We start from the raw sequence: 27587 nt of genomic DNA on the forward strand, positions 1-27587 counted from the left end.
ACACTAAGCACAAAGTAGCTGCATGCAATAACATCCTGCGGAAACTTACTGGCAGCACATGTGGTGCAGACCCAAAATTAGTAAGAACATCAGCCCTGGCCTTATCTTACTCAACTGCTGAGTATGCCTGCCCTGTTTGGCATAAGTCTTCCCATGAAAAGCAGGTGAACATAGCATTGAATGAAACATGCAGAATAATCACAGGATGTCTTAAACCTACACCTGTTGATAAACTCTACAAGCTAGCTGGCATTGCCCCCCACCCCCGGTGTGTGACGGGAAGTTGCTGCTAAATGTGAGAGAAATAAGGTTGAACACTGTGATAGGTATCCACTACATGGCTACCAGCCTCCTTCCAGGAGACTCAAATCAAGGAAAAGCTTTATGAGAACTACCACTCCTCTTGACGTTCCCCCCAGCAACAGCAAGGGTATCCCTCTGGGCAGCTAGACCAGGAAATCCCAACTGGATGGCCCCCCACAAAGGTCTTCCTCCAGGGGCAAACTTAGGATGGGCGACTTGGATGTCCCTGAACAGACTCAGAAGTGTAGTGGGCAGATCAAAAGACAACCTGTCAAAATGGCACTACCTAAAAGAATCCCACACCTTATGTGACTGTAGAGAAGAACAGACAACACCGCATCTGCATGCTTGTTCACTGTGTCCTGCCTCATGTACAGAGGAGGAATTGTTGGAGGCTACAGACAATGCCATTGCTGTTGCCTGTTTTTGGTCAAAAGATATTTAGCCATCTGCACTCCTTCTATTTTTATTGGTTTTATACAAATTTCTGCAATGCTTTTGATTCAAAATAAAAAAAAAATGTATTTGATTACCGTCTTGCTCAAAACCTGCTTGTTTATGCAAAGTGTGAATGCTAGAGAGATGATATTCAAACTGATTTTCCTACCTGATATATGTGCATGGGTTTTGTTTTTAACTTGGATGATGTTCAAATAGGATTCCTCTGTCTGCATTCTGGAACAGTTCCATTATTGTTCCAGTGCCACATGGTCCTTCTGAGCATGTAAGCTTGCAGCATTTCCTACTTTTTTACCCCTATGTGTTTAAAAGCCATTGTAGTTCCTCTTTTAAACATACCTCTTAACGCCTTCAGTTCAAGAGCCTCTTTTCTCATCTGAAATACCTTCCTCAGTTCATGCTTCCTACTCCCTTGTTCTCCTGGCACCAATTGCAACATCCAGAGCAAAACACAAGGTGGTACAGAATCAACACAAAAGGGGTATTCAGCAGGATTATCTGTAGAAACCAAGAAGTGTTTGTTCTGAGCTCTCTCTTTTTGGACTGGAAAACATTTTATTGCAGCCTAAGAGTTACTGTTATCTGTGTAGTCTTATCTGTATAAATAGCTCCTCCTGAGGAGTGTAAGTGCATGTCTTGTATTTACTCAGTCTTCAAGATTCATTTCTGAGGAGCAAATCCTGACTCAATGTTTCTGGTCTCTAGAGGTAAAATATGCCAAGTCTGTGCAGGTTTTATTGCCACATGCCACCTTTCCAGATTGGAGCACCTTCTCTCACCTTTTAGCTCTGTGGCCAGATAATACTTTCGCTCACTTTGGATTGCAAGCTATTTAAAATTCTCTTTTAGCTGCAGCATTTTACTCACTTACTGGGAAGTACATTTTACTGACTTCAGTGTAGCACTCTGGGGTGGTAGTATAAGATTACACTGCAAATATTTTCTAACAGTGGTTTTTACTATCTTCCATCTCTATCCTGTCTTCTCTTCTCATGCTTTTCTCATTAATGTGAATGGAGCAAGAACAATGAACAGTTAATATTTTTCTTGTATCACTTCTCCATAACAAATGAGCAAGGGTTACTTATAACAGTACAACTGTCAATGGCATTTATTTGCCCATTGACATTTACTTCTTGAATGGCAATGAAAAAGAAACACACTTACTCTATTTTGTGATAACTGATCATTTTATTTAACTCTAAAGGGGAAGATTAGAGTTGATGCATTAATGAAATGGAGCCCTTGGTGGTGCAGCAGGTTAAACTGCTGAGCTGCTGGACTTGTTGACCAAAAGGTCAGCAGTTCAGATCCGGGGAGCAGAGTGAGCTCCCACTATTAGCCCCAGCTTCTGCCAACCTAGCAGTTTGAAAATATGCAAATGTGAGTAGATCAATAGGTACCGCTCCAGTGGGACTATAACGGTGTTCTATGCAGTCATGCTGGCCACATGACCTTGGAGGTGTCTACGGACAATGCTGGCTCTTCAGCTTAGAAATGGAGATGAGCACCACCCCTGAATCTAGACTTAATGTCAGGGAAAACCTTTACCTTTAATCACCCCCACACAGGACACAATTACAACAAGGAAAAAAGTGCCTATTGATGTGACTTACTGCACAATTCATGGCTGTCACATTGAATTTGAATTGTGGTTGGCTTGTCTCTCTTTACTGATGGGAAAAACCTGTAAACGAATCCAATATAGATGTTGTTCTATCACTTTTTTTCTGTATAGTAATGTCTTTCTGTTGGAGTTAGGGTATTACGGAGTGGAGAAAGATCTCATGAGAACACCCAAACTATGCAATTGTGCAATTGTAGCAAAATAGGGAACTAAAAGAAAGGCCGGACATGGGTAGGGAGTGGGTCTCTGAGGAAGACTATGGAGTGCCTGCACAGTAAGATTGTTCCAGCAGTGGTTTGGTTCAATTTGCTTAAACAATATGATTACAAGACAACAGGAATTTTTCAGAGCCTGCTAGGCTGGATCTTGGAGATGGTGGTGAGTTCAAATTGCACTTATGTGGCTAAAATATAAAGACCATTAAAGAAAAAAAAGTGGCTTGCAAGTTGATCATTTAATTTAGTGGGACTTAATAGCATTCTTGTTTGAGCTTTCAAATGATTTTATTTCCATTTTCAGATACATATTTTGGACAGACTGGTACCGCCCTGCTAAGATCATGAGAGCTTGGAGTGATGGATCCCATGCCATGCCGATTGTGAACACGACACTTGGGTGGCCTAATGGCTTAGCTATTGATTGGAGGTTAGAATAAAAATCAAAATAAGCATTTTGAACAGATAGATATTTCACAGTGAATTGACACTAAAAATGTATTTCATACTACAGCAAATGTGGCAATAAATCAATCACTACTGCTACAATGCAGATAGACAAATCTTTTTCTCATACATCTGTTACTGCTTTGTATCCCCCCCCCCCCCCAAAAAAAAATTCTGGAAGAAAAGCTAAGATTATAGAAATGAGAATTTCTGAAATACAGTTAGGGAGAAATGATTCATATGTACAATATGTACTGAGCTCAAAGTACAGAGAGCACTTTCTTTCAGTCATATTTCCCACATGTGTGTGTATATGTGCCTGTGGAAGGGATCAAAGATATTATTTCTTTCAAAATGAATGCAATTGTAAACTAGAAAACATTGCTCTCATTCTCCACTGGATTTGTCATATCACCAGGTAGACAAAAACTATTGGCCAGATGGGACCATGATGTTAATCACAGTATCAGTCTATTTCCCAGGAAGAAGTACCCTTAAAAGAAAAATAAGATGCTTAAATAACTGTCATTGGGTCAACAATTGTGGAACATGTCATGCTTCATAAAATGACTTCTGCACTCAGTGATAATGAAGAACATTTTGTGTTGACCTGTTTATGTTCTGTGCTTTCAGTATGTCTGCTAGAATAAATAAAGAATGAATGGGCATGATTTTCAGCCAATTTGATGTTGAAGCCTGTGAATGTTTAAACAATTAAAGTGTTGTCATTTTCCCCAGTTCTTTAAGGCTTTACTGGGTGGATGCCTTTTTTGATAAAATTGAGCACAGTACCTTTGATGGGTTAGACAGGAGGACTCTTGAACGCATTTCCCAGATGACACATCCATTTGGACTCACAATATTTGGAGGTGAGTGTCCTTGCAGTCCTCGGTTACTCATGGTATGACATTACATGACAGCATATAGGAATATTTTGGTCACAGTACTTAAATTGCAAGTGTGTTGTTTCTTAAGGGTTTTTTTTTTGAGGCGCATGCAGAAATACCAAAGTCTGTGTCTGCAGGAGGACTCCAAGTCAGTTGAAATGTCTGGTGGAGCAAGGGACTTGTTACCCAATTTTCACACATTTCTCCTCCACTCTCATGTGCCTGTGTTGAAACCAATATGCCACCACCATATCGTTCTCACCATTAGTAAGACTATACTATAAACAGAATTTGACTGAAGGGATACTACTAGGGGAATCCTACCAGTGGTCTCTGAGTAAAGTTTTATGATCCCAGGTTGAAAATTCAGGTTGCATATTTACATCTGATTCTCCTGACACTACAATGGTTTTGACTATCTTCTATCTGAGGCCTGGCTATTCAAAAATATGAATATAAATGGAATTTCTTTGCATGGATGGGATACCTGCTTCTTCCCACTGCAACCCATCCTCCAATATTCTTCCTGCTTCTGTTGCAGAGGACCTCTAGTATGGGATCTGATATGGTGGTGGGGGGAATTGGTCAAAATTGTTTATGTATCTGGTTCACGAGCAGAAGAACATGCAAGGCATCTTTACACCAAAAACATTTCATTTCCCTCAATTAGCTTAGGGATATGACTGTACAATAATATTATCTGAAATTGCAGGTTATGCATATTTTACTGACTGGAGGCTTGGTGGAATTGTTCGAGTTCGAAAAACCGATGGAGGAGAGATGACTATTATTAGGAGAGGAATCAATAATATCATGCACGTGAAAGCATATAATGCTCATTTTCAAACAGGTGAGCTGGTCATCTTAACATATACAATTCTTCACATGAAAACATCATGTTTCGCAGCAAGGTTAAATGGCCAACTGAGTTTTAATCATTTTCAGGGAATACCAAAGTATGACTGAAGTTCTTGGGATGAAATGTTAGTAAATTTAAAAATTATATGTCTTTGCCAAGCATTTCAGTCTTATGGGAAAAGGGTTTGGCTGTTTGTATAATATTAATTAGTAATTATAAGCATATCATTACATACAGAAGAGTCTCGCTTATCCAACCTTTGCTCATCCAACGTTCGGTATTATCCAACGCAGTCTGCCTCCTGCCCGGATCCACAGCTGTTTCAATACATTGCGATGTTTTGGTGCAAAATTCATAAATACAGTAATTACTACATAATGTTACCATGTATTGAACTGCTTTTTTTGTCAATTTGTTGTAAAACATGATGTTTTGGTGTTTAATTTGTAAAACCATTACATAATTTGACGTTTAATAGGCTTATCATTAATCCCTCCTTATTATCCAACATTGTTGCTTATCCAAGTTTCTGCCGGCTCATTTATGTTCGATAAGTGAGACTCTACTGTATGTGTAATAAAGCAAAATGTAATGCTGTGAGTTATAAATAGCTAACTCTTTTTAGAGGAGAGGCAGAGGGAAGCCTATCACATTAATGGACTTCCTACTTATATGACACAGGGTTTCACCTTTCGTTTTTCTTCTTCTGCAGAGAGTAGGGAACAATTTTAGAAAGATACAGTTGAACAGATATCTGCAATTTAGTAGTGTATCTCTGTGGGTTTTTAAAACTATTGGTAGGAGGATTGACTTGCATGTTATGAGGCAGTCTTTCACTTTGCCCAAAAGTATCCAAATTATGGCAATTCAGATGTGAGGAGATTCCAAAGGAAGATACTGCTGTATGATTGGTCTCTGTGCTATGAAGTTCATTTTAAGTTTTCATATTCAAACATTGAATGGCTTTTCAGAAGATGTTATTTTAATTTTTTGGGTAATACTATACTATATCATTTCAGAAAATTGTACAACTAAATTTTAGCTCTTCACAATTAATATCAGCACAGTCTCCATGCATTAGATATGTAAACTCATGATTATAATGGAGAAGAGCATTTATATTCCTGCTGTGGGGAAAAAAATACCTGTCTTGGGGATATTCAGGTTTTCTGCAGTATTGTGTAAAAATTATTTTGTGGAGAAAAATGTAGGGTTATTTGTGTGCAGAAGGCCAAGTTTTCTGTACAAAAGCAGTTTCCAGATAATGCAACCATTTTTTCTCTATGAAATAATTCCTTTGCAACACATTTTGATTTTTTCCTGACTGCTGGAAAATTCATTTTTTATTTGAATGCTTATAAATGTTATTTCCATCCCTACAATCATGTACTTCTGAATTCAGTGAGATTTACACTTAAGTGAGACATGTAAGCATGTAAAATCAATAAATATAAAGGTTTGTGTCCTTAAGCATATTCTTCATTGTTCAGTGGAAGTAATTGGGAGTTAGTAGTGCATAAGTTTGGCTGGGCCAGACCCTTACATACAATCATCATTTGCAATTCCTAATGTCTTTCCTTCTTTTGTAGCAATGGTAATATACAGTAATGGAATTGTTAAGTGTTACAAATTTAAACATATACTAATCTTTCATGGTTTTTTAAGGCAATAACTACTGCAACAGACCAACCAATCCCAATGGAGACTGCAGCCATTTCTGCTTCCCGGTCCCTAATTTCCAGAGGGTTTGTGGCTGTCCCTATGGGATGAAGCTAAGTTCTAATCAGCTGACCTGTGTTGAAGATCCATCCAATGAGCCTCCCACTTTGCAATGCGGGTCATATTCCTTTTCCTGTGGCAATGGGAGGTGTGTACCCAGGTTTTATCAGTGCGATGGAGTGGATGATTGCCATGATAACAGTGATGAACAAAACTGTGGGTCTCTAAGTAAGTACTGTGTATATCCCCCAAATGATGTATTTTTAATGGATTAGACACTTGTTCTTTCCCCCCATATCCACAGTCTTTGTATCCACAGGTTCAACTATCCTTAGCTTGAAAGTACTTAAAAAACCAATAGCAATTGATTTTGCCATATTATATAATCATAGAATCATAGAATCAAAGAGTTGGAAGAGACCTCATGGGCCATCCAGTCCAACCCCCTGCCAAGAAGCAGGAATATTGCATTCAAATCACCCCTGACAGATGGCCATCCAGCCTCTGTTTAAAAGCTTCCAAAGAAGGAACCTCCACCACACTCCGGGGCAGAGAGTTCCACTGCTGAACGGCTCTCACAGTCAGGAAGTTCTTCCTCATGTTCAGATGGAATCTCCTCTCTTGTAGTTTGAAGCCATTGTTCCGCGTCCTAGTCTCCAAGGAAGCAGAAAACAAGCTTGCTCCCTCCTCCCTGTGGCTTCCTCTCACATATTTATACATGGCTATCATATCTCATCTCAGCCTTCTCTTCTTCAGGCTAAACATGCCCAACTCCTTAAGCCGCTCCTCATAAGGCTTGTTCTCCAGACCCTTGATCATTTCAGTCGCCCTCCTCTGGACACATTCCAGCTTGTCAATGTCTCTCTTGAATTGTGGTGCCCAGAATTGGACACAATATTCCAGGTGTGGTCTAACCAAAGCGGAATAGAGGGGTAGCATTACTTCCCTAGATCTAGACACTACGCTCCTATTGATGCAGGCCAAAATCCCATTGGCCTTTTTGCCGCCACATCACATTGTTGGCTCATGTTTAACTTGTTGTCCACGAGGACTCCAAGATCTTTTTCACACGTACTGCTCTTGAGCCAGGCGTCCCCCATTTTGTATCTTTGCATTTCGTTTTTTCTGCCAAAGTGGAGTATCTTGCATTTGTCACTGTTGAACTTCATTTTGTTAGTTCTGACCCATCTCTCTAATCTGTCAAGATTGTTTTGAATCCTGCTCCTGTCCTCTGGAGTATTGGCATCAAATTGTATATGAAACTAGAGCATTCTGGATTTTGGTATCTGGGATGACCTGGAAGTAAACCCCAGCAAATACTCGGTATAGACACTGGAATTCTTGAGTCAGTTAAAATGTGTAGCACCCACCTGAGGTGGTCTTATAAGGGTCAGTTCATATGTAATGTTTTGCATCCATTGAAAGGTTTCTGGCATGATTCTAAAGAAAGCACAAATATGAATACCTGTGACAGATCCAGTTCCCAGGATTAGCTTTGATTGCATTGTGTTGACAATGTATGTCAATGGAATTCTTTGATGTATGTTTGTCCATAGGACTCATTCAAGGTTTATCCCCAAGTATAAATTAAAGCAGGTTTCTTGAGTCTTTTTGCCATTCAGAACTAGTCATACTTTTACAGTCATTATTCTTCCTCACAGAACATGTAATATATTTTACAATATGATTAATTCTAACTAATTATTTGGTAGATATAGTTGTACACACAATGAGAAATAGGCAATCTTTTACATTTGTTTTGAGCAATAGCCAGGGTTGAATATGTTTGCACAGTATGTTACATTTTTGCATTTCAGTTATATTTTTAAAAACTAGCAAGGAGTGTTTGCTTTTTTTGGTGTTCCTAAGTAAAAGTTATAATGAATAAAAAGAATGAGGTGGTGGGTAGGTTTGGAGCTAATGAACTTTGTGATTTTCCTTTAAGTTTGGAATTCAGCACTGTTTATATTTTTATTTTATGGAGACTTTTCACCATTCAAATATTTTTTCAGCTAATGCGTTTTTAGTTTTAGTTTGTTCTGTTTATTTCAAATATTTTATTTATTCCATAAACTACTTTTAAAAAACTTAGAATTACAAATTATCTTTCTTAAATAGCTCTTTTTAAAGAGCATAAATCTCTGAAATATTTCCATGATAGCAAAAATATCATGGAATTTGGTCAGAAAAGGAGGATACAGTATTGCTAAAAATGTATTTTTTAAAAATACAAAACTTTTGAAATTTTTCAAAAGAAACCACCAAATACAGTGAATGAATAAATGGAAAATATATTTATATGGGGAGAAAGTTTCTAAGTCTTTTCATTCTCATGTCCCTTGGTGGTGATTATACGTGTTTTGATTAGAGTAGACAAGCCTTGAGTAGACTTAACATGTTTGTAAGGAAAACTGAAGGGAAAACTGATCGTATATATCAGTGGTTCTCAACCTGTGGGTCCCCAGGTGTTTTGGCCTACAACTCCCAGAAATCCCAGCCAGTTTACCAACTGTTAGGACTTCTGGGAAATTGAAGGCCAAAACATCTGGGGACCCACAGGTTGAGAACCACTTGTATATATGATGTTTGTAGGGAAAATGGATTGTATATCTGATGCAAACCTTTTCCTATTTTATTTCTTGTTTAGACACTTCTTGTGCCACATCAGCTTTTACCTGTCGAAATGGCCAGTGCATTCCCAGTCGGTGGCGGTGTGATAAACATAATGACTGTCTGGATAACAGTGATGAACTTCATTGCCCCACGCAGGGCCCCACATCATGCCCTGCAACTTTGTTCACCTGTGATAACAGCAAGTGCATTCCTAGAATCTGGATGTGTGATACAGACAATGACTGTGGCGATGGGTCAGATGAAAAAAACTGCAGTAAGTCTGGGAATAGGATGGTGCATTGATTTCAACCTCTTGATGTCTTGTTACCAAAGGGAGACATCATTTTTGTAAACAGCCAAAGGGCCATTTAGATTGTTCAGGTGTAGTACAACAGTCAGCATGGCTGTATCAGATACGAGAAACACTCCCCACTGCAGAAAGTAGCCTCTCTCCCTTTTGGCTCACATGATAAATTGAGTCCCACCTTGTTTCCACCTTCACCAGAAAGAAGGGTCACCATGCAGCCTCTTTTGTGGGTCAGGATGGACAAAGACCTGTAGCCAAGTGGTATATTGTGGATGACTTTGTCCTCCTAGTGGCTTTTATGGCTCTATGCAAAGGATGTCAAACTCATTTCCACTGAGGACCACATCAACTTTATGGTTGCCTTCAAAGGGCTGTTTATAATTGTATGACTGTATAAAAGTAACTATGTTGGCATTGAAAGCCTCATGGGCCACGTAAAACAGCGTGGTGGGCCACATGTGGCCCACGGCCCTTGTGTTTGACACATGTTCTCTATGTGGACCTGAGTGCAGGAAGAGGGAGAGTCAGCCAATTAGCTTAAATTCTTGGTTTGAACTCACTGCTGGCAGGGTGTAGTTTCCACTCCAGTCAGGCATGGGGGCATTTGAGGGGAAAACGGCTTGCTTCCTGGCACTTGAACACCAAAGTGACTGACCTTTGCACTTGCCTGCCTGTCTCTTTTACATCTAACCTTTTATCCTGGTGAAGGTTTTCCAAGTGGCTGCTTTGTTTCTTTGCTTTTCTACGCAACTATGGCTCAGTCATAAGCGCACTTCCTAAAGATTAGGTTCCAGTGAGCTTATAACTCCTTCAAGTAAATGCCCCAAAACAAACAAATGTGTTGATCCAGATTAAGTTAGTTGTACTCAGCTTCTGTTGAAATCAGAAAGACTTCAGTCATGATTAAGCCGTCCCTTTGATTGCAAGTAGACTTCCCCCATCCTCCTGAGTAAGTATCCTTAGGATTGTTCTGTGCAGAGTTCCCCAATTTTATGCTCTCTAGATGTTTTAGACTAGAACGCCTTTCAGGCTCAACCAGTATGACCTGTTCTTGGGGATGATGAGCGTTGCAGTCAAAAGCACTTGGAGAACACCAGTACCCCTTCTATGCAACTGAATAAAATCCCACATTATCTGCTTTGAACTGGGATATATGGCAGAATGGACTCAGATAACCCAGTTCAAAGCAGATTGTGGGATTTTCTGCCTTGATATTCTGTGTTTTATGGCTGTGTGGAAGGGCCCTGGGATGAGAAACATTTTGCAATATAGGAGACCCTCCATGTCAATAAATTCCACAACTATGGATTCAACCATTCATGGCTTAAAATATTTTTCAAACATCCTAAAAGTAAACCTTGATTTTTTTAAATATTAGGGACACCATTTTACCACTCCTTGGAGCATTCATGGATAATGGTATCTATCGGGTCCTGGAACCAAACCCCATGTTTATGCAAAGTGAGGATCAGGGATTAAGCAGTAAAGCTGACATCGTCTTTTTTTAAACTGTTCTTTTCATAGCTTTCACAGAGACGTGTGAACCTGGTCAGTTCCAGTGTCCTGATCACAGGTGCATTGATCCATTTTATGTCTGTGACGGTGACAAGGATTGTATTGATGGATCAGATGAACATGATTGCAGTTAAGTATCCACCCACAACTCCCACCGACACAAAGAGATGTTATATTTTTGCAAGCTCTTCTGTTTGTTAGTTATTTTAAAAATGCATCAGCTCTTATTTAAAAATAATCTTATTTGCAAAGATGTGAAGCGTCACCTGCAATTAGTGAGGTAACAGCTTGTGTTTGAATGAGGACTAGAAAACATGGATCTTTCAGATAACAAGTTTAAGCATAAACCTATTGGATGATTTTGAAAACCCTCTGGGTTTATCCATTTAAGGGATTAGAAGGATAAGAGTATAATCAATAAGTTTTTTTAAAAAAATAATGTCAAAAAGAAATTGTTCTATATTCAGTGTCAAAGGCTTTCATGGTCAGAATCTTTGAGTTGCTGTGAGTTTGCCGGGCTGTATGGCCGTGTTCCAGAAGCATTCTCTCCTGACATTTCTCCCACATCTATGGCAGGCATCCTCAGAGGTTGTGGGGCCTGTTGAAAACTAGGCAAGTGAGGTTTATTTATCTGTGGAATAATGTCCTGAGTGGGAGAAAGAACTCTGGTCTGTTGGAGGCAAGTGTGAATGTTGCAATTTCTCCCACCCTGGGCATTCCACAGGTATATAAACCTCACTTGTCTAGTTTCCAGCAGACCTCACAACCTTTGAGCATGCTTGCCATAGATGTGGGCAAAACCTCAGGAGAGAATGCTTCTGGAACATGGTCATACATCCTGGAAAACTCAAAGCAATCCAGTGATTCCATCCATGAAAGCCTTCGACAACACATACCACGGTTTGTTCATGTGTCTTTATTTCCTATAAATAACATGCTTGGTTTTTTGTAGGTTTTTTTGGGCTATATGGCCATGTTCTAAAAACATTCTCTCTTGACCTTTTGCCTGCATCTATGGCTTTTAGAACATGGCCATACAGCCCAAAAAACCTACAACAACCCAGTGAGTCCAGCCGTGAAAGCATTCAACAATACAATAACATGCTTGTTTATAATGCCTGCCTCCTGTGTTCTGTACAGTCACTAACATTACTAAGTAGCTGCTTGGAATTTTATCCTTAAAAATAACATCTGAGATAATCATTTTTCTTCTTTCTATTGTAGTCTACAACTGTAGTTCCACTGAATTTAAATGTTCAAGTGGAGACCAGTGTATCAGTAATTACTACCAGTGTGATGGTGTCTTTGACTGCAATGATCACTCAGATGAGGTTAATTGCCGTAAGTATACTACTTCGGGAACAAAGTTTGGAAAGATTAGCTGCATTCAGGATAAAATGTCTGCACTAACTTGGCTTGACACACACAATATAGCAATCTTCTTCTGGGTTAGAAATTCTTGTGAATCTAACTTGGAATCACACATTCTGTTTTGCTGAACTAATTATGTGTGCAGTTTAAGAAACCACAAATATGAACTAGATATTAAAATGTGTTAGGATTTTTCAGTTGACTTAAACAAGGTGTACCTTAAATTTATAGACATGATAGGAAGAGGAATGTTGATTCTTTTGAAAGTAATGGCAAGAAAAAGCTACATTTGAGTAAATGAAATTATGATTACAAAGCACCGAAGGACTACACTTGTTGTATATATGTATTTTCGTGGACTGCTAGTTCTTGTAGTGAAGAAATGTATTCAGACAGTGGCCCGTTCTACACTGCGATATAAAATCTAGATTATCTGCTTTGGACTGAATTATATAGCAGTCTATTATATAGACTCATATATTCCAGTTCAAAGCAGATAATGTTGTTCATTGTAACAAGGCATTAAATGTTTGCTTGTGTATGCTGCTCTGAGTCTCCTCAGGGAGAAGGGCGGAATATAAATTCATCATCATCATCATCATCATCATCATCATCATCATCTGCTTTGATAATTTGGATTATATGACAGTGTAGAAGGGGCCTATATTTTTATATAGGGAGAATGATTGTTTTCCAATTACATTACAAGATACTCAAATTAATTTTCATGAACAAGCAAACAAAGAACTAAATGAATTTCAAAAGAGTTTGAAGCAGTAGAGCAATAATTTACCCATTACTACTGATTGGGTGAAATGAAAAAGCATTTAACCTGGCAATGGGAAAGATTGTAGTGTATGGCTTGTATATTCTGCATTTGAACCACTTATTAGAAATCACGATCTACACCTAAATATAAGAAATATTGTTCCAGCTAAATGAAATATGACATATATAGTAGTGAAAAATCAGTTTTAAATCATTTTACTTTTGCAAAGACTGCTTCTGTAAATCAGGGAAGATGTAGCACATATTTTTATTGTGTTTATGTAAGGTACAAAGGAACCTATGCTCTGTCCATATTGAGGACAGTTCCTAGTAGATCAAACTCTTGCTTCCTATTTCAACACCAGTGGTATTTTGATAATAGCTTTTTCATCTCCATGCAATGATTTTTATAAAACTGGGGAAAAAAGCATTAAAATCAGTGGAACTTAGTGTTCGCTGACAGGTCCTGCTCATTTCAAATTCTCTCTCTCTCTCTAAAATTTAATTTAGGGCCTTTACATTTCCTTTAGCTTATCCATAGCTATGTACTGTAGGTAGTTCACTTCTGGCCAGTTGACTGAGAAGATAGACTACTAGTTAAGTTTGCTTTTCCACATCATCATGGATACTGACCCATGTTCTTAATGTGACTGTTCCAGCTACAAGGCCACCTGGGATGTGTCACCAAAATGAATTCCAGTGTCAGTCTGATGGCAACTGCATCCCATCTAGCTGGGAATGTGATGGACACCCTGACTGTGTGGATGGCTCTGATGAGCATCATAGATGTCCACCCAGGACCTGCCCTCCCACTCTTTTCCGTTGTGACAACGGGAACTGTGTCTATCGCTCTTGGGTGTGCGATGGGGACAATGACTGCAGGGATATGAGTGATGAGAGGGACTGCCCTACTCCGCCTTTCCGGTGCCCGAGCTGGCAGTGGCAGTGTCCAGGCCACAGCATGTGTGTTAATCTGAGCAGAGTATGTGACAATCTTTCAGACTGCCCTAATGGAGCCGATGAATCCCCACTGTGCAGTAAGTGACTATTGTCTTTTTAATGCATGCAAACTGGCTTGAATTTTTGAAAGACAAGGGAAATATAGTTGATTTCACAAAGTCAGTGCAAAGATAAAATGAGAAACAACTGTACATATTATCCTGAGTTATTTGAAGGAAAACGAACTACCATTGTAATAAATAATCAAGCTTCAGTGAAGTATAATATACAGAATCTGTCACTTTCATGTTCTACAGCAGGAAAGAGTAGACATCAGGTTTGTGGGGAACTGTTTTGTACTAGAATTGGAAAATTTACCAACCATATCCTGGTGCAGGAAATATATAATTGAATTCAGGAATTTAAATTTTGAACCAGAACTGAACTCAATTCAGTCCTAGTGCACAAAAGTCATCTCCTGGATTCACCTACACCTCTGCCATGTTTTCTTCATTTAAGCAGTATAGTTGTGGTTGGATGGGATTTTTGTTGTTAATGTTAAGCAATAGGAAGTTAGAAATCCTACCAATCTATTGTGAATTATCCTGAGATCTATCAGTAGAACACAATCTGTCTTGCACCTGTTGCATATGAAATCTAGTATTTGGACTCAGATTCAGTGATGCTTGAGTGTTGGACTATGACTCTGTAGACCAGAGGCAAATCTTTGCTTGGCCATGGAACTGCCCAGCCGCCCTTGGGCAAGTCACATTTTCTCAGCTTCAGAGGATGACTAACACCCTTTGAACAAATCTTACTGAGAAAATCCACTGATTAGTTTGCCTTAAGGTTGTCATGTGTTGGAAATGACATGAAGTCACAACAGTGACTTCTACAAATTCACTATACATTTTAAGAGTACAACACACCCCTTCCCCAATTTGTTGACTTGAAGATACACAACAAAAATTATGGAGCTAACAATTATATATTTATGGCCCCACCAATGTACTGAAGGACTGTTGCAACTTTGTGTGACTTTGAGTGTGTTGTTTATCTAGGGCAGTGCTTCCTTTGATTTTGACATTTTATACTTTTCAAGTAGCAGAATTAATTTTCAAATAAATATTATGTTTACTGCTTCAGATTTGAATGTAATCAGTAATGGCTTCTTAATTCAAAATCAAATTTCATTCAGTCTTTAATATTTCCTTTAATATTTCTAACTTTTACCTGATTTTAATCTCAGATCCTGCAAGGGGTCAGAAATATCTATGTTGATTACAATCAGTGTTGATTTGCTCTTAATCCTATTTTCTCTTTCTTTTCTTTTCTTTCCTTTCTTTTCTAATCAATCAATGCACATTCTCAGATGAGCCTCAGCCAGGTATGATCCTAAAACATATTAAATTCACATTTTTATGACTGATTTTCAAATCACATTGGTTGACTGTGGGCTTGTTTACAGAATGAGGGAACTTCTAAGATAGTTTCAAAGATTAACTTTTGGGTTTTTTTAAACCAACAGCATACCAAAGATTTGATCTAGTCCAGCCTTCTGTTTCCATAGAGGACAACCAGATAGTTATGGGAAGTCCAACAAGACAAGAATGCAACTATAATCCTCCTGATCACATTCCCCTCTAACTGATTTAAAACATTTGTGCAAAAAGAATAAAAGGAATAATATATGTGTACAATTACGCAGAGATCCCTGTCAAAATCTAAATATGTATTTCCTAAAATTCAACAAGGCTATTGAGAGACATCCATTCTTGGACAGATTTTCTTGTTGTCACCGGCCTTGGTTATTTACCTGTTTCTAGACAAAACTGGAAATGTTCTTCGTTACCTATGAAAGTCACATGGCTTGGGATCAGGCCATCTAAAGGACCACATTCTCCCATATCAGTCTCTGTAGATTTTAGGATCAAACAATTTTTTGGCAACTGACTATTTGTATTAGGATGGGCTTTTTATGAAGTGGGCTCTGTATTTGCTGTATATTTTTATTGAGGTATTTTCAATTGTGATGTTAATCAATTAGTGTTTTTTAAACAATTTTATTTGATATCGCTGAACCATTTCAATTCTCAGTTTTGGGAAAGATGGGGAATAAATCCAGTAAACCATCAAGGAAACCAACACTCCATCGCCATAAACTATTAAGTATCCCTGATTGTGTAAATAAGCTCAAAATATCACAATTCCTGTGTATGTTATTAAGTTATCTAATTATATGTATTCAAGTGGGAGAAGCAGTCAAAAGAAGTTTCTCTTGAGCAGTTTACAGCCTGTATTTATAACAATATAAAATCAGGCTTTTTTTTATAGGTGTCAAATTTGTGGGAAAGAACTAGGGTACATGATGGTTAAAAATGTTTGAAATGATCATGTACAAAGTAGAAAGCATTACGTCTTTCCATCGCATCAGAATATTCATCAGAATAATCCCGTAAAGATTGGTCATTGCCTTGGCTCTTTGCTGCCATCTGCTTCTTGCAAAGGGATTGCGGTTCACATATGGAAAATGAAGCTGGGGTTTTTATTGTGTCCCACACAGAAAACCCTTCATGGCTTGCTATTATCTATCTTCTTGCTATGCCACTTAATGATCCTGAGACACAGCTCTTATGTTTAGATATCTCTTAGCTAGTAGTAATAATTATTATCTTGTTTTGAAATATTTTCCCATGCAGGTGACAACCTAGTAATGAACAACACAAGAAGAACTGTCTTTGATACTAGCACTACTTTTAACTTCTACCAAATTGACTGCAATTTACCCTAAACCATACTACTTACAGATCAATTACAGTGTTCATATTTGTATTCAGTGACTTGTTTGCCAGTTGAATGATGGATCCATTCTGGATTTTAATCCAAACTCGAAAGGAGCTATTCTTTAGGAGACTGAACCTTAGATAACTCCTTCAGACTAAAGCTTGGGGTAGAGTTGCCTAGCCACTGACACAGGAGTTACTGTTTGTAATGGCTTTCCCTGTTAGGCTGTAGTACTCATTAAGCTGAGTTAAATTCAGACTTCATTATGTTTAATGTAAGCCCATTAAAATCAGAGGCACTCACGTTCATAGTAGTATCTCATTTACAAATGGGATCTTTTGTTTACTGTTTGTTATGATGTCATTTATTTACTTGGGGAAAGTTGAAATTTTTTTAGACATGCTAGTTTGTGACCCTCTTGCATTTCTTTGCAGACCAGGAGACCTGTTCTGATAACAATGCAGGCTGCACCCACGAATGCATTCAAGGTCCATTTGGAGCCCAGTGTTCTTGTCCCTTTGGATACCAGCTGGCCAATGACTCTAAAACCTGTGAAGATATTAATGAGTGTGATCCTCCAGGATTTTGCAGCCAGCACTGCCATAATGAAAGAGGATCTTTCAGGTGTTACTGTGATGAAGGCTATGTCTTAGAACCAAATGGGAAGACTTGCAAAGTAGCTGGTGAGAAATACCAAGTGAGACACAAACAGTCATGAAGATGTATAGTTGTGACCTGACTCTTTGCTTTGTAGCCATCTATTTCCTGCCACTTGGCAAGATGTTAAATGCTTGCCCATTGTCACGGTGCAGTGCTTAGTATTACGCACATTATTCAGGAAACGTTCCTAACTGCTGTTATTATTGCAGGTTTGATCAGCTGCATTGGCAGCTAAACAAGAATGACCAGAGACTGGAAAGGTTACTTTTTGGACTAGCTCTCCCATAATTTCTTAGGATTAACAAATTTGATCATTGTAGTTAAAAAAAGTAACTTTTCCTGTCTGTAAGAATAAATACTGCCAAAGTGGTATGTTTAAGAAATATCACTACAATAAACTGTATTTTCTTCACGATACCTTTTACAGGGATATTTGTGAGAAATACATTATCTTTGATTTTGTCAGACTATAGGAAATTGCCTTAAATTGAGCCTGGTCAAAACCAGGGATATGGACAACCTTCAGTTCATACCATTTGCAAGCAGGATAGTTAGTGATGATACAGGTCAAGTCCAACATTTGGATGTCCTTCCCAGTTCCCTCTTCATGGCCTATACTGGTCAGTATTAGCTGTCCAATTTTCATCTTTCCCAGCTTTAGCCATTGGTGCTAGTCATCAAACTAAGAGGTCTTGTCAACAAAGTAGATACTTCCAAATGCTACTGGATTATGAATCTTGCTGTTGTGATCTGATAGTAACTACTTCTAGCACTTTTATGAATTGTGTTTTCTCTAACCATTGCTAGTTAAACCCTTATTTCTGTTGTTTTATTTATACTTTCCTCTTTTTTGGCAGAGCCTGGGTATCTCCTCTTGTTGGTAGCAAGTCGTAACCAAATTGTTGCTGACAACATAACTTCTCAGGCACAACGGATTTATTCTTTGGTTCGAGATGGAAGGAACATTGTTGCTATTGATTTTGATTCAGTAACTGAGAGAATCTTTTGGTCTGATATCACCCAGGATAAGATCTGGAGTGCGTACCAGAATGGGACAGACAGAAAAGTAGTAAGTCTCTTATTGAATACAAACATGGCCTGCATGAAATATTACAACCATTCACTTCTTTATATAAAGGCACTCCATTTCAAACACAAGGACATTGAGGCGACAGAACCAGCATGATGCTGGAGACAAGGACTGCTACTCAACCCTAATCCCTAGTAAACAAATAGGACTCACTTCATGCACATAAGGTGTGAAGAGATTCATGGATTACACACTTTAACTATGTTCGGCAAATAATAAAAGTTCATCTTCTTCTGTGGAGTGTTAATTAAGTTTCATCTGTTAAGGATTAAAAGAGCACCAACTTCTTCTTTCATTGTTTTGGGCAGGTGTTTGACAGTGGTGTTACCGTAACGGAAAGCATAGCAGTGGACTGGATAGGACGCAAGCTTTACTGGACAGACTATGTTCTTGAGACAATTGAGGTCTCCAGACTCGATGGAACCCACAGAACTGTGTTGATCAGTGAAAATGTTACAAATCCACGGGGGCTAGTGTTAGACCCCAGGACGGAGTAAGCTTTTCATTTTTAATTTACTTTTAAATTCCATTATGCACCTTATATGTTGTCAAGAGCAGTTGACTTTGACTTATGGTGACCTTATGAATGAGAGATCTTCAGATGTTCCTGCCATGAACCATTCTGCTCAGGCTTTGCAGACACCTTCGTTTCTTCATCCTGTCTTACCAAGGAGTGTCTTCTCATGATATGTCGAAAATATGATGGTTTTAGTCAGTCATCTTGACTTCTAAGGTTTAGGTTTGAGCTGCTCTAGAAAGCCACCTATATTTACAACCTGTGACAGGGCCAAACATACTTGCTACTGGTAAATAAATTTAAAACATTCTATGGATACTTTGGACCTCTATAAAGACAAATATACATTTATTGAGTCATGGTGTGCTACATTTGTAGTGGAGTGGCTGTATATAGTTGGCGGTTTACAGAGGTATGCTGACCTGCTGACAACCCTTTCTTGACACCCATAAAAGGCAGGAGTTTGCCATGGAGTAAAAAATGAATCTAGAATGTTCATTTGATGAATTCTTTTCTCAAAATCCAATCATCTTATCTTGTTGACCTTACATAATTCTGATGGTATGACCCCATATAATCAAGTTTCAAGTAAAAATCTATGTTAAGTTTTTATTTATAATTAAAATAAAAATCATGTGTATTTGGCACTGAAAAAATCTTTAACTTCAGGATTACAAATTCAGAAGAATAGCACTGGCCAACATAAACTTTGGTGCCTCAAATGTTGGCCCTGTTTCTGGGTATATTTGACCTGCTTATTTCAAAAATGGCACCAGTTTCCCCCATTAGCTTTAGTTTTTGAGATATAAAACATATTCCATATACCAGCTGTCATCTGCTCACCCATAGAAAATCAGAATAACCATATCTAAGAAACTAGAACTGAAGCGGTCCATACAATGCAGTTTTCTGAATCAGCACTCTAAATAACCCCAGGAACAGGCCTATAAACCAAGACCCTTCCACACAGCTGATTAAAATCCCACATTATTTGCTTTGGACTGGGATATATGGCAGTGTGGACTCATATTCCAGTTCAAAACAGATATTGTGGGTTATTCTGCCTTGATATTCTGGGTTATATGGCTGTGTGGAAGGGCTGTGTTAGATGTTCCTTGTATTAACTGGGAATCTTAATCATGTAGCATTTCAAAGATTCCAAGTAATTCATATGTTGTCTAGTTGTAGTTCTTAAAGAAATATAAAGAAACCTGCCATCACCATAGTTTGTGGCAATCACCTCCCTATTTTAATAGGAAACAAATTCTTAGTTTAATTCTTTATTGTGTGAAGTGTTTCCTTTGCCCTATGTCTCTCACCACCTAACTCTAATGGATGAGATGGGGGGGTCCTCAGGTTATGACACAAGAAGAGAAACTATTTTCTTACCTCTGCACCATACACAATATTTCACATTGTCCTATTCTCTTTTACCTGTCCTTTTTCTAAGGCAAAGTTGTAATCATACCACAATTGTGTATACTATGTGACCGTTATTTTCCCTTATATTAACATTGGGGAATCTTAAGAGATACAAGAGAGCAGCCATCTTAAGATCCCCCCAGTCTTTGAAGTGCACCTCCTGGTTTCTTGCTGAGAATGTTGACAAACAAATTGTTCCTGTTCTGATACTTCAAGGTATACTAATGTTTTTTCCCCCTGTGATGTAATCATTTGCTTTCCCCAGTGCTCATGTGATGTTCTGGACAGATTGGGGCCGGAATCCTCGAATTGAAAGAGCAAGCATGGATGGCACATTGAGGACCACAATTGTCAGTAGCAAGATCTATTGGCCCAACGGACTGTCCATTGACTACCCCAACAAACTCCTGTACTTTGCAGATGCCTATCTTGACTATATTGACTTCTGTGATTACAACGGAAACAATAGGCGGCAAGTCGTGTCAAGTGACTTGGTATGGAAAAGAAATAAAACAAAGTGTGGGGTTGAGTTGTATTGTTTAGTACCCGCAAACTTCATGGTTGCGAAAGACTTGAAATCTTGATATGGTTAGCTCAGGATATAGAAAGCTATTTCTGTGAGGCATTATTAAGACAACTGGAATAATTCAGTAACTAATGTATTGCAAACTGACTTCCTGTTTTCTGGGTGGCTGCTATGATTAGAAGACAGTTCTCACTGTGATGTATTGTAGGACTATAACAAAAGTGAATAATAAAAGTAATATTTGCTAAACGTGCTTTTAAATCACATTTTATCAGGTTACAAAGTAGTAGTAGTAGTAGTAATAGTAATAGTAATAGTCATAATAATAATAATAATAATAATAACAACAACAACAACAACAACAACAACAACAACAACAACTCCTGTGGGACTTCTGAATTCAGACAGACAGAGTTTTGGAGTACAATACTCCTGATCTCATGATCGTGTTAAAAAATAAAGTATGGATTGTCGATGTTGCAATCCCAGGTGACAGCAGGATTGAAGAGAAACAACTAGGAAAGCTGACAAGATATGAGGATTTAAAGATTGAACTGCAAAGGCTCTGGCACAAGGTGGTCCCAGTGGTGATCGGCACACTGGGTGCAGTGCCTAAAGACCTTGGCCTGCACTTAAACACAATCGGCGCTGACAAAATTATCATTTGCCAGCTGCAGAAGGCCGCCTTACTGGGATCTGCATGCATTATTCGCCGATACATCACACAGTTCTAGACGCTTGGGAAGTGTCAGACGTGTGATCCAATACAACAGCCAGCAGAGTGATTTTGTCTGCTTTGGACTCATCTTGTTGTGTTTCAAATAATAATTTATTTCTATCCCACCCACCCCCTCCCCAGGGGACTCAGAGTGGTTTACAACATAAATAATACAGTAAAGTGCAGTAAAATACATACAATGAAATAAGCAATTAACAACAATCCAATTGATGTAACACATAATAATACAGCATAACCAAATAACAAAATCAACAGTCGGATTATAAGCATTCGATTAAACTTAGTCATTCCTATAAGCTAAAAGAGCATTGCCATCGAGGTAGATCCATATTTTAGAGACTGACTAATCGCTGTCAAAAACCTGTTTAAGTAACCAGGTCTTCAGGTCCCTCTTAAATGCCATGAGGATAAGTGATATCCATGAGCAGAAGCGAATTAAGATTTTTCATTTTCTCTTCAGTGACAGTTCTTCATGCAAACTACAATAAAAATGAACTATTTGCCCTCTTTTTGTTTTAGATATTGCGACATCCTCATGCCCTTACGCTCTTTGAAGATTTTGTATACTGGACTGACCGTTATACACACCGAGTAATTAGAGCCAACAAGTGGAATGGAAGAAATCAAACAGTTCTGATTTATAATGTTAACCAACCTCTGGGCATTACTGCAGTTCACCCAGTGAAACAGCCACCTGGTAGGCTTATCCAGTTAATTTGAGATTAATAATTTGGGATTAATATTAATAAACATTAATAAGGCTTTGTAAAATGAAGAAGCACAAATTATTTGAGAGTCTTATACCCTTTTCACAAGTGTGCTGTGCTATTATCTAAAACTGTCATCTAGATGTTAAACACTCATCATATCATTTTTTTAAGTATAGCTTGCTCAGTTTTCTTCCAGACTGTGACTTGGGTTCAGTATGGTTTTGCCTGGAATTACTTCACCTGAATCTACATGTGAACTATATGACAGCTAGAGCATGCAATTCTGCCCTGATTTGACACTGTTAACATCATAGTAATCTGTTTTAATATGAACTCAAATTGGTATGGACAATTACAAGTTTTCCTATCTCTACCAAAGAGTGTTCTTACCATGGTCACGTATTCATTGTATTGACCACTGGTATTAGCCAGGTGTAGAAAGCTAGGTATAATGCATTTGTGATTTTGGGTGACTTTCCCGCTTCATGTCAATAACAACATGCATTACTACTTTGGGGATTTAGTAGTGATCTTTTTCTTTAGGTGAAAACTTCTGTGCTCAGTCAGCGTGTAGTCACTTGTGTTTGCTGTCTTCGTCGGGACCACGGTTTTATTCTTGTGCTTGCCCTTCTGGATGGATTCTCTCCCCTGACCGTGTGAACTGCATGAGAGGTGAGATGGCAGGAATCGTCATTGGGAAGCATGGCTTTTGGTTTTGTGTTTTTAAAATGCTACTTTAAATGCTTTTCTAGTCCTAGTGTCTTGCATTTTTGCCGGGAGGCCAAGACTTCAGCTTTTAATCGATTGAGGTATAGAGATAGCAATGAGAATGCTGTTTTTGAATATATAATGTGTGTTTTATGTGGTTTTCATTGTTTTTAAGCGAGTATCTTAAAAGTTGAGTTTTAGTTGGACTGGTTATTCAGTGCTTCTCTGAACTGTAATGCCACATATTGTTTTAGCTCTTTTTAACAAGTTTATATTGTTGTAGCCTAATTTGAGCTCCATTTTGGGATAAAATGCAGGATATAATGTGAATAAATAAATAAAATAAATAGATGAATATTTGAAGACCGTAGATTAGAGCGAAAGGTTCTTTCTCCAATAGAAGAACTCCTTCTCCTAGTGAAATGACTCACAATGGTGGAAGGAAAGGAGCTGTTGGACGCCACCCAGTAGAAATTACTTCCAAGTAGGCAGATTTAAGATTGTGGTGTATAGAAGTTTTTATGTAACACGTCAAATATTAGGAAACTAGAGTGTTACCTTGTGATGCCAAAATTTTTCATTTTGAAGTATGGTAATTATTATTAATCGTTTGGAATGAATGTAGACTAGACCTTTTCAGAGATTGATTGTGACTGTAATTTATGTTGACATTGTTTAGTTAGCTTGCAAACAGGAACTCTCAGCAACTGTGCTAACTGAAGTTTTGCTTGTATTGTTTTCTTTTAACCACAGTGATACTGTTAAAACTTTCATAGCTAATTAATGGGGGGTAATACAGGCAGTCCCCGAGTTACAAACATCTGACTTACAAATGACTCACAGTTAAGAATGGTAGTGAGAAAATATGAACGGGGATGAGAAATCTACTCCTCAGAAGGGGAATTCACTCCTGAAAGAGTTATTATAGGGAAAAAGTGTCTCCACTGAAGCTTTCTCACCAATCCTTGTTTCCACAACAAGCCATTTTTTTTTCAAAATCCAGTTATCACGGGGACAGAAACTGATGTGAAATATTCTGAATAGGGGCACAGACAGCAAAACAAACACCATAGGGGTGTCAACCCTTCCCTGTGCTATCCAAAGCATATATATTCATATATATTTGGCTGGAGTAACATTAAAAATTTAACTGTTCTGATTTACATACAAATTCAACTTAGAGCAAATCCGGAGAACCTATCTTGTTCATAACTTGGATACAGCCTGTACTGCAAATTGTTGCCATGAATATTCCCTTTATTCTTAGTTTCTGGAATTGTCAGTTTGATGCATGACACAATTTTTTCATGTTTTTCTGTTTCCCAGTATTTTGTGAAGTTTTGAAACATTTGCATTGCATTGCATGCAGTTGTTTAGCAATATGTGGTTTGAGTCCAACCACATATTAATGTTCAATTATCCTAAATTTTCAGGACCTTTGAAAATTAGGCAAATGCCATAGGTTTTGCTCATAGTTGAAACAAAATAACTCTGGGGAACTCTTGGGGCTTTCAGCATTCACATTCTTGGTGTCAGTTCCAGGTTGGCTTGGTGCTTAGAAATTAAGGAGGTACTGAACCATGTTCAAGTTGCTGGGAAAACAGATGCTAGAGCAGAACTTCATCATCTAATATTTTGGACTCCAAATCCCAGAATCCTCCAGCCTATATAGCTAAAAAGGAAATTGGGCCAAGTTCTGAGCTTGACTCTCTTTTGGAAGCACCCTTTAACAATGATTTGAAGTAGACTATTCCACAATTAGTATTTTGAGGACATCAAATACATTGAAGAAGGGAGAATCCATAACTCAATGTTAGAACATGTGCTTTGGAAATTGAGGAAATAGATTTTTGCCTGGCATCTCCAGTTTAATAGGAACCAATTCTCAGATTCTGGAAGTTAATTGCCCATCAAAGAAGGTAACACTGTGCTGTATGGGCAAATAGTTTCACTTTATCTAAAGCACCTTCCTATGAGACTAATATAAAATTATTTGCTTGTCTTGGAAATAGGTATTAAAGAGCCACAGAATTTTGTTTTGTTATCTACAGGAAATGTGTAAAATTCTGCTGCTTATGATGTTCTTTTACAGTTGAAGAGCCATTCCTTATCGCTGTAAGAGATAATGTAATCTACGGTATTTCTCTGAACCCGGAGGAGAAGACCAATGATGCCATGGTTCCAATAGCAGGAGTCCAGAATGGATATGATGTCGACTTTGATGATTCAGAACAGATGGTCTACTGGGTTGAAAATCCAGTGAGTAAATACAACTACTTTATAGGACTGTTCATTGGAAAAGACTGCGCTTTCTAAAATTGGTGCTCATAACAGGTCCTGTGGGTAGTAGAGTAGATGGGCATGCTGAATTAGAGCGGGGTGATAATAAATAATAAGAAACCTTATTTGTATCCCGCCCCATCTCCCCGAGGGGACTTGAACAGGCTCACAACAATATAATTATACAAATCTTGATGACAACACCCATAAATATATCCAATTTGAATTAAATCAGCAGTTAATAATGAGGCAAACAATATAAAAATAAATCAGCATTTGAAAATTACATAAAACAGCACTCAAATGGCTTTTTGTCATTATGGTTATTTTTTCATCAAATGGAGAAGACAACACTGTCTTGTGATGCTATCAGTCATTTTGTGAAAGCTGTACTTCTTGATTACTTTTATAATTGTTCATTTACAAAGGTTACCAAATGGGTTAGGCATGTATTAAAACCCCTGTTTTTTTAACTCATTTTTCACTGGCACTTATCACACAATGTTGTTATACCACCGTAGTGGATGAATCCTGTCTTTGCCTCAATCTTCTCACATGACTGCACGGCTATCTACGAGGGATAAGTTTTGATGTTTCCCCATCTTTGTGGGAGGGGAGGCTTCTCTCAAGTCCCCGCATGGGGATCTGGAGCTGACAGAGGGAGCTCCTCCACACTCTCCCCGAATTCGAACCTCTGACCTTTTGGGTCTTTAGTCCTGCAGGCACAAGGCTGAACCCATTGCGCCACCAAGGGCTGAATGCTATGGGGTAGTACTAGGCACTGTGGTTTGACAAGGTGTGTGGCCTCAGCCTGCTCTACCTGTGAGTGCTGGACCCCAAGGATTCCCTCGCTTGGAGCCCTGGCACGGAGAGTGGGTCCGTGCTGCATTGGGAGGCTTGAGCGGCTCCTCCTCCTCCTCCTGATGGCGGCCCAGCCTCCGCCCCTTAGCGGATGCGCGGCGGAGGCAGGCAGATGAGGCGGGTTAAAGGTGGTGCCGCCGGTAGGGAAGTATTGGGAATTTGGGGGTGGGGATTAGGTATGCTGGTTGTAATTCCACTCATGGTTCAATGACTAGTTTGAGTGTGAATGCCTCAGTCCACTTCATTGTGAGAATTACCCAACAGTGAGTGTGGTGGTGTCAGTGTAGTCTGGTTGCCCTTTCTTTCAAGATTTGTAAGGAAACCTCCAGCAAGGAAGCCCCAGACTACCTCCAGTGCTTGACCAGGGAGGACAAGTCTTCCCAGGAGAACAGGTGGGCTTCATGATTTGCTTTCCACACTCTTGAAGCTCTATTTTTGTTATTTTATAAATAAAATGTATACATGGTTTTTTACTATATCGTAATAACCATAAGGTCCAGACCCGTTCCTCCTTTCCAGCCAACTGTGGCTGTTTACTCCTGCACCAAACAAAATATGGGTGAGACAGAAAATCAGCATTTCTTCCCAGATTTCATGCCTCTGCCAAAAAGAGTTACCTGTATAAAAGTATGTTACCTGATACCTTTTATAGAGGAAAACAGAAGATATCATAGGGGTACAGGAGAGGGAGCATTGCCCAGTACTCAAGAGTCATTCACATTCAGTATTTCCAACCATCTTTCACATCATCTACAAATAACCTCAAAATACTTTTGAGGGCTCCTCACCAATCATTCTTGCACTTTGCTCTTTCTTGTCTTTCCATGCTTTTTCTTCCCCGTTCCTTTTTCTCCCACATCTCCATCTTAGTCTAAACAAAAAAATCTGATTGTGTGCAATTGTGTACACCTACATGGAAGTAAAACCTACTAAGCTCAGTGTATATGTTTGAAAGACTAATGCAGGAATTTCTTGCATATGCTGTGTCTTGAAGTTTTCTGTACTTTTTTTATTCTAAGGGTGAAATTCATAGAGTGAAGTCGGATGGAACAAACCGGACAACCTTTGCCCCTGCTGCTGTTATTGGTACCCCTATAGGCTTAGCTTTAGATTGGCTATCTGGAAACCTGTACTATAGTAATCCGAATACACAGTCCATTGAGGTAAATATTCCAACTTGAAGCTGACTATTTTAGATCAATGCCAATTTTTTTGTTCAAACAGTGCGACTAAGTTCTTATAAATTAACTGAAAAGCATGG

General features: G+C 38.6%; 1 protein-coding gene across 7 annotated transcripts in view; it reads left to right on the plus strand.

The window, feature by feature from the left end:
- Positions 1–27587, plus strand: part of LRP2 (LDL receptor related protein 2) — a 172318-nt gene that overhangs the window by 77877 nt on the left and 66854 nt on the right. For 4 of the 7 annotated variants that reach the window (XM_067471724.1, XM_067471726.1, XM_067471728.1 and 1 more), the window contains exons 18-34: positions 2909–3034; positions 3790–3920; positions 4651–4788; positions 6463–6744; positions 9164–9403; positions 10961–11080; positions 12176–12292; positions 13750–14127; positions 15402–15416; positions 17248–17496; positions 18331–18542; positions 18872–19056; positions 20768–20996; positions 22287–22464; positions 23021–23149; positions 25278–25444; positions 27346–27489. In XM_067471724.1, coding sequence (XP_067327825.1) covers positions 2909–3034; positions 3790–3920; positions 4651–4788; positions 6463–6744; positions 9164–9403; positions 10961–11080; positions 12176–12292; positions 13750–14127; positions 15402–15416; positions 17248–17496; positions 18331–18542; positions 18872–19056; positions 20768–20996; positions 22287–22464; positions 23021–23149; positions 25278–25444; positions 27346–27489 — 3040 coding nt within the window. The remainder of the gene's footprint in view (positions 1–2908; positions 3035–3789; positions 3921–4650; positions 4789–6462; positions 6745–9163; positions 9404–10960; positions 11081–12175; positions 12293–13749; positions 14128–15401; positions 15417–17247; positions 17497–18330; positions 18543–18871; positions 19057–20767; positions 20997–22286; positions 22465–23020; positions 23150–25277; positions 25445–27345; positions 27490–27587) is intronic. The other 3 variants (XM_067471727.1, XM_067471743.1, XM_067471739.1) reach the window with 1 other exon arrangement.

The sequence above is a fragment of the Anolis sagrei genome, chromosome 1, assembly GCF_037176765.1.
Source record: "Anolis sagrei isolate rAnoSag1 chromosome 1, rAnoSag1.mat, whole genome shotgun sequence".
Lineage (NCBI taxonomy): Eukaryota > Metazoa > Chordata > Lepidosauria > Squamata > Dactyloidae > Anolis > Anolis sagrei.